Source organism: Neopelma chrysocephalum, unplaced genomic scaffold (assembly GCF_003984885.1).
Source record: "Neopelma chrysocephalum unplaced genomic scaffold, ASM398488v2 Primary Assembly neopelma1_319, whole genome shotgun sequence".
Taxonomy (NCBI): Eukaryota; Metazoa; Chordata; class Aves; order Passeriformes; family Pipridae; genus Neopelma; species Neopelma chrysocephalum.
This window is the reverse complement of record NW_020897981.1, coordinates 431320-443702: the sequence shown is the minus strand read 5'-3', so window position 1 is coordinate 443702 and position 12383 is coordinate 431320. Positions and strand designations below refer to the sequence as shown.

Below are 12383 nucleotides of genomic sequence, written 5' to 3'. Positions count from 1 at the left end.
AATTCTGCTTACATCCCAGTTAGTAACTGATACAAACATTCTAATAACCCCAAACAGCACTTGGTATAAATCATATCTGCCACAATTTTATCCAAAGAGGAGTTCAGACTTTTAGCAGATGAATTGGACTTGTGGCATTTATATGGAAAACATTTATCAAAGTTCAAACAAATAATATTTAAAACAATATTTATTGCTTTAATATTTTTCTACCATCTCTTCGATAACACAGCACATATAAATAATTACTGAATGCATTTGAGCACCTAGAGTAGCTTCAAACTACATTTCCAGGGCTTCATTTTGGGTGGTGAACTCTCCCCTGAGTCAGACTGTCACCACCCCAGAAAACAAATGCTCCCTGCTTATTGCCAAGCCCTTGGAACTCTTCAGAGCACCCCAGCAGGGCCAACACCACAACCCCAAAAGCAGAGCTCCCATGTCCTCCAGTGGCCTGCACAAGGATGCCGATCCCTCAGTGCCAGTGCCCTGATCCCTTTGGAGGCTCACCTGCCAGTGGGATGCAGTTCAGCAGCTCTACACAGGCTGTGCTTTTCCTTTTTAAAATGTTTGTACAATTGTGGGCAAGCTCCAAGCGGAGCCTCAAACTTCAGCACACAATTCCCTCTAAATATATTCCCCCAGAAATAGGCTCCTCACAGCTGTGCCACTGCAGCTCCTGCTGCCCCAGCGAGCGCACACGAGACAAAGAGCTCAGCTATTCAATTGCCTAATAAGTTTATGCAAACTCATTGCAAAGAGAAATTTTTATTCAGAACCCAGGGAACCACAATACAACACGTGTGATAATGCAGGTGACTCATCACAGAAACACCACTTGGGTTGGTTTTGTTTCCATTTTCTCTCTCTCTCTTTTTTTTTTAATAATTAAAAAAAAATATAGTCTTTTAATTCAGGACCTTAATTTTTCAACTACATTTTCTATGTTCACCTGGTACTTGTGACTCCACACATCTTCCTGTGAAGTCTCTCTTTACAACTGGAGGTTTTAGGTCACTTGAGATGCCCAAACCTGCTTGCACCAAGGAAATCAGACCCCCAGTTTGCAGTGGTGATTTGTGAACACTATTGCAGTCACAATTCACACGGTTACATCTCCATGTCCTCTGATTAGAGTGGAATTAAAGGACATGGAAATAAAAATGCCTCCATTATTTTTAGGTCACAGCAGCTAATAGTGGGTCTTTATCAAGGATGCTGATAAAATGGATTATCTTGGCAAGCACTTTGTCATATGCAATTATTAATCTATTATAATGATCCAGTCTTTTTTAAAAACTGTTAAAACTGCTGACTTGGATAAAAACAGTCATGTTTTCTATATGAACAGTTTTACTTTAATTAACTTGTACGACCATGGTTTGATATTCAGTTTTGTTTACATAAAAAGAGTCTGAAGTGAACTGAGGGATCATCTTTTTTGTTAGTTCCTAATTTGGCCATAATTATGTTCTATTTCCCCCAAAGTTCCTGCTGAGGTTTGTCTGCAGTAGCTAGGTGATAATTCATCATTAGTTCAGCCAGCAATTCCAAATCTTGAGACATAAAGTGTCTTCTCCTCGAGCACCGATCTCCTGCTGCAGTCTCACACCTCGCTCAGCAGAAGATGACACTTACCAGGTGAGATGTACCAACACCACCCCTTCCAAAACCCAGGAAGACTCCAGAACATGTCAAACCCACTGGTTTGCAAGAATAAGCTCACTTAGGAGACTGCATATTTCTGAGATTGCAGGCCTGGTTACCTGATACAGCCAGGAAGTCATCAATGGAAGTGATGTCATCCACAGCATCCGTCAGCACACGGACTTGCCTCTCCCACTGCTCTTTGAAGAGATCCATGTTTTCCTGAGCCAGCTTGCTTTGGGGCTTAGCAGCCAGAGCCAGTGCAGCATTAATGACCTGTAAAACACCTCTGGGGTTTTAAAACATATCCCAACGAAACAATTACCTTCTGTATGTTTATCCAATGAACTCCACAGCAAACAAAGCAAGTTTAATAAGTTTTGAGGAACATGATGTTTAAACACAAAAGTGTTTAATTTTGTTGCTCTCACATCCAACTCATACCTGCTTCGACATTTATTATGGTTAGTTATTAGAAGCAAAATCACTTGGCAAGTGTTCACAAGAGCTGGTTTCACCTGTCTTTAACAGCTCATGGTAACAAGGTGTTGCTTTCCGAGTGCAGGCTGTGTTGTTAAGTATTTTAGACAGGATGACATTTAGTACACTGGAGGCTGCATTTCCTAAGCTACTTGCCAAAAACTGAGTAAAAAGGTCAAAAAAGGATTAATCTTACACAGTCTGAAGTAGAAACAATACGCAAATACAAAATTAAAGACAAATTTTGATTTATCTCTTTTTCTTAAAGCTTTACTCTGGTTTTTGCAACTATTTGTTATATTATCTTCAGATTACTGCTGTGGCTGTGAACAAGCCAGATCAGCCAGGGAACAGGAGGAGATGCTCCGTCTGAATATCCCCTACTAATCTTCTTCAAACCCTAAGACCTTGTTTTCCTATGCATTATGTTGTGCCAACTAATTGGTCAGTTAAACGACCACAAAAGCCTCTTTGGGTGTGGGAAGGAAGCAACCTCAACAGCCTGCTCCTGCTGCACTGGTCCCAGCAGAACGACCTGGAGATGTGCCAGGTGTGAGAAACCATCCACAGGCAGAGTGACGTGACAATCCCAGCCCTGTTCCCAAGCACCTGAGAGTCAGAGCTAATTAACTTCCAACTTCAATGTGTAATTTTTCTTCTCTAGGACTGTATTAATTTCACAAAGTTGCCGACCAAAACATGCAAGCACCAGATGTTCCTGCTTTTCCAAAATCTACTTTCTCTACCTGCTTCATTTAAAAGTGTCACAAAGCATTTAAAAAAATATATAACTCAGTAAACATGAAAACGATGGTGGTGTCAAACGTGTCGGGATGGCACTGAATGAATCAGGAGAAGGAGGCTGATTCACCCAAGGGATGCCAGGAATTAGCAGCGACTCAGGAAAATCCACGGAAAAGCTGGGCTGCTCTCCATGCTGCCATCCCGCCTCTGGAGATGGAGGCTGTGAGTCTGGGTCACAAATCAAACCCAGCTCGATGGCTTTGATAACACAGACAAATGGGAGAAGCAATGTGACCTGAGCAGCATCTGTTCAGGGGCCTGTGGGGATGCACACGCCTCTGAACCCTGTCCTGTCCTTCACCAACAACGTGGGGTCCCCTCTGCTGCTCCCCTTCCTCCTGCCAGCCCGAGGTCACCCCTTCTGCATGGCACCTGCAGGAGTCAGGAGGTCCCTCAGAGGGGGCCCTGCTGCCACCCTCGCTCACACTGCCTGTTAAAATCATGGGTGTCCTGAAAGCCCCCAAAAAGCCTTGTGACACCCACGAAAATGACACTTAAAATTTTAAAATCAGACAGAAATAGAAGTTTTAGAAAGGTAAATCAGTCCTTTGCTCTAGAGGCCACAACATGCAGCTTCAAGCAGGGCTGACAAAACCCTTCACTCCGTGGAGAGCTTCGCATTCATGTGGGCAAGCCATCCTGGACACGTCTAGCCACTGCCATCTCTTGCCCCAGTCTGATGGATGTAATGAATTAACCCCCTATCAATCAAAATCTAGACAGCCACGGTTTTATGAAGATAAATCCAAAAACCAAGTGTCCTGGAAACAGAAAAGATAAACCAGACAATGCTGCAGAAACCTGACCTCAGCTTTTATCCTGCTAGAAGCTGTGACTACTGAGACAGAGACAATGGTGATACCAAGGGTCAGGACATTTTCTCTGCTCTTCTCTAACTGCCTTGGCCAATATCAGATATAAAGTATCCTTCAAGCACTGAGACAGGGCAGCACTAATGCTGAAGGAACATATGGCCTGTGTACCTGTGAGATGTTTGTCTGGACGGCAGCATCTGTCTGGACAATTAATCTTTGCCAGCAGTGCATGTCAAGCCCAGATGCCCACGTTAAGCACCTCATCACAGGTAATGGCAGAGCTGTCATAGATACAGGGCCCAGCAACTGCCCCTGAAACTCAACCTGTGCATCCTCACCACATCCAAATGCAGGAGGCACAAGCTGCACCATCCTCCTCCCAGCAGGCAGCTTGTCCAAAAAGGAAGAAGTTTATTTTTTTATACATTACAGCAAGAATGTATGGCCAAGGCAAACGTGTTTTACAAAAATGACCAAGCAAAACCAGTGTGTAAGATCTCCCTCATAGGCAGACATGTCCTGCATTAGGAAAGCAATGCTACAGACGAGGAAAGCTGGTGGGGATATTGAAGGTTATCAAGGGATACCACGGAGCTAAAGACAAGCTTACAGCTTAGGAAACCCATCCAGGTATGTGTGTGCTCAGGGAGAAATTCAGGGCAGCAAATACGGTTCAATAGTCCTTTTTTATAGCACATACCCCATCTCAGTGTGCAAAGTGGCTATAACATGCAGCTTTAGCAGGGTGATAAAAGCCTTCACTCTATGGAGAGCTTTGCATTCATGTGGGCAAGTCATCCTGGATGTGTCTCACACTTCTGCTTGAGGAAATGTCCCAGGGATTAGTGATAACGCCCTGTACATGATCTATTCCAGTGAATACACTCTTACAGGGCACTTGGTATCCAGCAAAGAGTGATGGATTTATTTTCCACAGATGCTTAGAGAGACATGGGAAAAGGAGAGGGATGCTGGAGCTTAAATAGTCTGTATACAGAGCAGGACTATGATTCCTTTATTATCTAAAAATGAACAGTCAGAGGGAGGAGGGAACACTTTTTAGGGGCAAGGGAGTGATCACAATACACTATTGCTTCTCCAAAAAACATGAAGCATTGGGGCAATTATTTTAAAATATGAGTAACTCTCACAGAAAGGAGGTATATAGAGTTAAAAAAAAATAGGAAGACCGTGTCCAGGCTACCCGAAATGTAGCCGCTTCCATGTAAAACATTTGGCAATTTCAGGGAAATATTCTGTATTTCAGAGCATTTCAAAATGCTGCCAGAGCGCTGCGATCACAATGACTCACTGAAGTTGTACAAAGAAAAGAATCAAACAGGGACATTTTGAGACCATCCAGAAGGAAATGAAGCATGGCAAGAAAACACACTATTTTTATCGGTGCTTTGTTTCACGTAGCGATTGCACTGCTCAAGTCAGACAGCTCCACGCTCCATAACGCGCTTCCAGAGGGTTCCTTGGAGTCGCTCTCCTGCACCTCACAGCTTCCCGAGGCAGCAGCCAGGCCCTGGCAACACCCCGAGACTGGGAAGGCTCGGGATTCCAAAGACTTCCAACTGATGTCTCAATCTGTACCTCCAGTCCTCTTCTCATCTCTTGCATGGGAGGAAACTGCTGCTTTTTTTCTGTTTTTATTTTCCCTATTGAAACTAAGGATGTCAGACACTGGTTGTATCCTTATCCCTTTGCAGGGCAGGGCTCTCCAAGGCTCCCTGCACAGTGACTCCTGTCTGTGGAGGAGCTACTGCAGCTGCTTTGCCCAGAAACTCTTAAAAAGCAAAACTATTCCAGGACAGAAAACACCTAAACCTCAGAAAAACTTGTGGGCAAATTAGAGCCCCTGGGTCAGCCAGAATTCATTTTTTTAGGCTTAATTTAGGATGGTTTCCTGCCTCACCTTCATAGCACCTCAATTCGAAAGACAGAGAGGCTCGAGGAGAGGTCTTACACACATGGTGGTGTTCCTCCAAAGAACACCTGGCACAGCCAAAGGAAGGAACACCCTTTGGGAAAAGAAAACTATCACCCATCTATTTGCACTGCATTCCCCACCATTGTATCTCACTCCAGGCTCAGGGCACACCAGGGCTGTGACCTACACTCCTCTCCATCTCAGTTTTTAATTTTTGCCTCAGTCTTTTTGATAAGGATCTGCTGCTCTTTCCAGGAAACTGTTCTTTCTGCAGCTGATTTAGCTTTGCCTGTTTCCTGCAGGATGGGTTTTAGGATGTTACTGTGCCTCAACAAGGAGGAGTTTTTCAGTTTCACAAGCTCTAAAGCAAACACCCAGCCCCTTCCCCTCACTACACACCTTTTCTTTACAACCAAAACATCTGCAGTTCCTAAATAACTCACTTGGGTTGTTTCGGATAAAGCCTTGTGGCATTTGGATAATGAGTTGGGAAGTAGCTCCATGGCCTTCAAATTTGGGATAATTTGCATTTGTAAAAACGAAAAAGCTATAAAACAGGCCCCTATCCATCAGCTGTCATCTCAGGGGACGAGGAAGAAGTGACACACACAAACCATGCCCTCATGAAACCAGTTTTACTCAGGAGTATGTGGAAGGGAGCCTTGGGTGCTTGATTTCACTGCTGCCTCACAGAGCACTCCTGTGATAAGGAGATAGAGATATACCACAATCCTGGGACCAGATCTTTCCAAATGGTCACCAAACGAATTCCTGACCTTACCACCAAAGCTGCCACACCAGCTGAGCCCAGCCAGGATTCTGCCCTTGCCCAGGTGGGTTTTAATGCCTGTATTTTTCTGTAATGAAGAAAGCATTCCTTGTTTACTGGCAGTTCATAAGAAGCTGCTCATAATTTAATTTTACATACACAAGATGCCAAAGTTACCTCCATGTCACCCTACTCACGTCTCCTTCCCGGCTCCTAATTGCATTTTGCTCCGAATGGAAAAAGTGGTTTATAAGCAGGACATTTAAGTCGCTTCCAGTTACATGCAAGGCCAGGTTTGCATCCCCCTGTCTGTGTGTGCTACCCCTCCATGTACTTGAATACAGCAAAAAGCACTCTGCAGGCTCTGATGAGCTGAAATGCCCGGGAGCAAAACACACAGCAGATTGTTTTACACTTTCAGAAGCTCTAATGGCAGTGACCAGCCAGTGCACAGAGGCTGATGCACCAAAAGAAGAAGGAAAAGTTTCCTTTGATTTCCAAGACTTTGTTCCATGTATAAAGGCACTTTGAGCCCTTTCCTTTCCTGCAAGTTATGCTGGAGTGACTGCAGGGATCTCTGCAGAGATACTTGTGTTGTGGCAGTGCTGGAACGACCCACAGATACAGACTGGAATAACACAGAATTCCAGAATGGTTTGGGTTGGAAGGGGCCTTAAAGATCATCTTGTTCCAATGGCAGGGACACCTTCCACCAGCCCAGGTTGCCCTAAGCAACATCCAACCTGGCCTTGAACACTTCCAGGGATCCAGGGGCAGCCACAGCTTCTCTGGGCAACCTGTGCCAGGGCCTCCCCACCCTCACAGGGAGGAATTTATTTACTATCTAACCTAAACTTCCCCTCTTTCAGTTTCAACCTGTTTCCCCTTGTCCTGTCACTCCAGTTCCTGATGGAAAGTCCTTCTCCAGCTTCCTTGTAGGCCCCCTCAGACACTGGAAGGTGCTCTCAGGTCTCCACACAACCTTCTCTTCTCCAGGCTGAACAGCCCCAATTTTCTCAGTCTGCCCCTATAGGGGAGGTGCTCCAGTCCCCTGAGCAACATGACCTTCTCCAGTTCAGCATACTGGCAAAGCAGCATTTGCTATAAAGACTATTTGCATATATTGTGTAGATAATTATCCTATCAACTTCCCCAGATATGGAAAAAAGCATTTTCATTTGTAGCTGAGGACTGATACTGTAGTGCCAGTCAACGTAGACGCTGACAGAATTTTGGTGCCATTTGTTTTGGAATCTTGCTATATTTTGCATTTTACTGATGCTAAAGCTTTGGGGGTTTCAGGGGTTCGGTGTCTTTTCTGGAAGCTGTTCTGCCACAGCACTCCCCAGATCCTGTGCCTGTGATGAAACACGGGGCCCTTACCCACGAACACACCTTCTTCTACACAACTGAATTCCTTTCTCCCGTTCATTGCTTCTTTTTATGCATCAGTAACTGCTAAAGTTTCTAATATTGTATCTTTTCTGGTCAGTCTTGGCCTGTGCTGGCATTTCTTCCCAGCAAGGATACAAATGTGTGATACAAATCTGCAACCCAAGTGTTAAGTTTTTAATAGAAGCATTTCTACTCAATGCCAATAAAATGTTTCAAGCACCTGTAATTAAACAGTCTGGAGACAGATCTGCTAGTTAGAACATTCAAAAAATTTGACAGTCTTTCAAAGAGATGAAAAAAGGGGACAATTGTTTGATGTTAAGTCTTTACTGCAAGAAAAATTAAGATTTCTTCTCCAACAGCCACCAGGGAACTGGCAGTGACTGAGGGCTCAGGGAGGACAAAATCTGCTGGTCACATTTGGGTTTGGTTGATTTGAGGGGGTGGATTGGAGGGTGTTTTTTTTGTTTCTCTACGATACTCCAACTTTTAAACAAAAGTTTTTGGAACTCTCCATGGGATTCTTAGGCTTTGGTGTTTTGCTGTGTGTCCGTAGGTGTGATCACATATGAGCCATCTGCCTCATCAGAAATCTATAAGCAGCAAATGGCTTTTCAAGCATTTCAAAACTGCAATAGAAGGATGTGGAACAGCGATTATTAAAACAAGATGTTAATATGAGAGAAGCCAATTTATTTTTGTTTAATATGTAATTTAATCCAGGAATTACCTGGAGTCAGTGCAATGGGTGACACTCGAGTGTTACGTGCTGACCGCGCTCCGGGATGGAGGGAGCACGGGAAGGGTGGGCAGAGGTTCTGCCTGGTGTCCTCCCAGTGTTTCTAAGGAGGATGAGCTATTTGGGCCATGGAGGAGAAAGGCAACCAGCCCTGCCTTCCAGATGGGAGAGCAGGTCCTGTGTGCCCACACCAGGGAGGTACAGGTCTCCTCCTGCAGCACACTTCCCAGGAGATGGTTAGACTCCAGGGCAATGGGCTCCAGCTTTAGCTGGCAGAAGCAAACACCCAACCTGATGGGAATTCTACTCCATAATTCCTTTTTAAAACTCCCAGCCTGATTGCACTTTGGTTAGGAGTCTATAGATGAACTTCATGGAGGCTGTAAAAACTGAGAAAGTCAATGTATAGCTGGTAAAAGGAGCTCAAGCGACAACAGACTGTCACATCCAAAGGCTGGAGAATTCTCCTCCCTTTCAAGAGCTGTGCTGGGGCATTCGCACTGTTGCTTTTAACACCTACAGCTTGCATGATCAGAAACACTCCCATGGTTTAAGCTCTCTTCTCAGGCATCTCTAATGCAAAATGCTGTTACAAAACAGCCTTTGCAGGCTCCAAAGCAAGTACTTCTTGGAAACAGAGCGCAGAAGCCAGAGTTAGGAGCGAGGATCCAGGTTTCTGAGATAAACAAAATCTTTCCCTAATTCACCATTGGCAGACTCTGTGTTTAGCAAGAAGGCAAAGAAAACTTCCCCCCGCGCTCTGCCAGGCAAATGCATGCACAGGCAGCTCTTCCAAGCATTCCACAGCAGTAATTTTCCATTTCCATTATAAAGCCATGTTAAGCTTTTTTTTTTTTTAAATTTAACTGCAGCGATGAGGACTTTAGTTCCTTCATCTTAACCCCCTCCAGACTGGCTTGGTGGTTTCCCCACCACCCAGCAAGGCATGGAGCTGTGCACAAAGGTGCTTCCCTTCCATGTACAGACTTTCAGCAAGGCATGTTCTCAAAAGAAAGAATTCAGGCAGGCTTGTAAGTCAGGGCTTCATGAGGAAAACACCAGTGACGCCCTGAAGCTGCCTGATTTCTCCCCTGTAAACCCAGGCTAACACAAATCACCCAGCTGGCTGTTCCAGAGCAGGCACAGCTCTTCCCAACAGCTCCTCCTGCACCGTCAAAAGGGAGCTCTAAATATCCCACTAAGTCTTCAACTTCACATTAATTTCTGTGCTAATTGGCTGGGGACCCACAAACAGGAAGGGAGATGTTACTCCTGAGGAAGAGCTGATTTCCAGTAACAAAGCCACGCTACACAAATTAACTATCTGCTTCTGTAGAGACTTTTGCATGAAACATTTTCAGCATCTTCTTCATCCTCAAAGAACTAGATTTCAAACATGGGAACGTCTGAACCCAAGGGTGACACTGGCAAGGACTCACTGCTTGTCCGTACCAACAAAACTTCCAGGTTTTCCCTGGCCAGTTTGAAGGGTTGCCTGTTTCTTACTCCTGCTGCCAGATCAATGGCTCTTGATGGCAAGGGAGTGAATAAAGGCTCTATTTGAGATACAGCTTTTATAATTAACTCTACAGATTGATTTTTGCAGAAATCATTCTTTAACCAGGAACTCCCTACTCGCAGAATGGCCTCTACTCAGTTAAACTATTTAAGAGGTTACCTGGGACTCAAGTGCATTAAATTTCCGTTCCATCCTTTCAACCACAGCAATACCTTGAATTACATTTCATACATCATATTTCTGTGTGATATTGATACAGTCACTTGAGTTTCTGAGACTATCATAATTACTGACTGACTTGACTCAATCTGAATCCAGCGTTTTCCCGGAAAAATACCTCCTAAGCCAAAAAAAAAAAAAAAAGGAGGGGGCATATAATGTTGGGTTTCATCTGTGTCTTATGCCTAACTCACTCATTTGTTCAGCATGGCCACCCAAAAGGAATCAAGCAGCAGCTGCAAATCTCATCAGGAATAAACTGCAAAATAAATAGATAATTATCTAAAAAAGGAAATAAAATCCCAGTTTGCTGTTCTGGATATCTAGAAGCTTTTAGAGATTCTACAGAATAGCCAAGGTTTGGGGACTGCTGAGTGAGGCAGCTGAGGAGGAGGACGATGAAGTGCTGCATCACTTACACTGGCACAAGACAAACTATTGTTAGGAGAAAACACAGATGCCATTTGTAAAACAGCTTAGACAAGTGCCCCTAATTATCTCTCAGGATTCACAACATGTTTAAATACTCTTAGAGCATTAAAGAATCAACCCGAGAGCATGTAATGTAATATAAAAGCACTCTTTCAACTGCTATGAACATCTATAGTGTCATTTACTAATCTCTTGGTGACGACCCTGAAATTAAGGCAAGACTGTGCAGTGGAGCATCTAAACTGTAGGCTTGGAAGTTCAGAGATGTGACCTTTGTAAAGCCAAAATCCATCAGTTAAAGCCCTTGTGCATTTATAGATACTCAGAGCTTCCAACGTGTGTTAAATATATTGTCCATAATCCCTGAAGTCAAAGGTTAACAGCTGCACTTCAGGAGATGTGGCTCCACTGGTGACTAGTGACTACAGCTGGGTCATTATTTCATGCTGACTATCATGGTGCTTATTTTATACAGGAGTAGAGTTATTAAAATAGGCAGTTGTTGGAAAAACAAAGATACAAGAGTCTGAAATACACACAATTTCAGCAATGGGGAGGAGAAAACACCCCCACAGACTTGGACACTCACCAGAAACATATTCAAAGAAAAACCTAACTTTCTTCAGATGATTATTTTCAAAACCAACAGCATTTGTTTGGAACCCCATGCGTTAGACACCCGTATTCTTGGAGATAACTGGGAAAAAAATTACATCAGCCTAGTTGGCTACTTCAGGAAAGAGCAAGCCCTTATATTACATAAAATGGATTTTCAAAAGCTTTTTCTTCCACATGCTTTGTTCCAACTGTAAAACTTGACCTTTGGTTTTGAGCAGCCCCAGATGTGGGAGGCAGAGAAGGGCACGGCCAGCACAGCTGATGCACCGGCCCCAGGGCTGGATGCAGGAGTGGGAACCACACAAGGCCACCGTGGGATGCCAAAAGGCCTCCTGGATAGCATTTAGTGCTTTATCTTCACCTGCTTTAACAGCACTGTCACTTGGAAGTAATGCAAAGGGTAAAACAGTCCTGCTCTTCACACAAGCTTCACTTGTTCCCTCAAAATTCCCCTCCTGCTGGGGTGGGTACAGGTCAAAATCATTTTCTTCCCTTCAAGTGGCTTTAAAAAAGACCTGTATATATGGGAAAACCATACATATTCCAAGTAATCCTGAGACAATACACCTTAATTTTCATAAAATGCCATTTCACCAGTTTTTCTGAGCACATATTTTCCATTAGTTCCTCTTTACCAACAACAGCTTATTTGGATGTTTTAGATCTGAATTTCCTGTTGCTTTAAAAAATGTAAATTACACGAATCAACAGCTCACTGTAGTCTTCAGGGGTTCATCCAAGTATCTAGTTGTTGACATTTAAAACATCAGGCTGTCGAAAGGGAAGAGGATAGTCTAGTACTTATATAAACTTAATTTCCTTGTTTCCACTAAAAAGTTATTAATTAGAAGGTAGTCTCAGCCAGGTTCAAACTCTTCACACAAATCCAGCTTCCTCTCATCCTACCCATTGAGAGTTTTTTGGCATATTTATATTCTACTCAAGCAAAAAAATAACATTCTATAATTCATCTTCAGCAAGCACAGGAGCAGTAACACCTTCATGAGGCA

The 12383-nt window shown here is 43.8% G+C and overlaps 1 protein-coding gene across 3 annotated transcripts in view; it reads right to left on the bottom strand.

Moving 5' to 3' along the window:
- Positions 1–12383, bottom strand: part of CTNNA1 (catenin alpha 1) — a 118781-nt gene that overhangs the window by 19880 nt on the left and 86518 nt on the right. For all 3 annotated transcript variants that reach the window (XM_027705083.1, XM_027705081.1, XM_027705082.1), the window contains one exon: positions 1767–1923. In XM_027705083.1, the coding sequence (XP_027560884.1) occupies positions 1767–1923 (157 nt within the window). The remainder of the gene's footprint in view (positions 1–1766; positions 1924–12383) is intronic.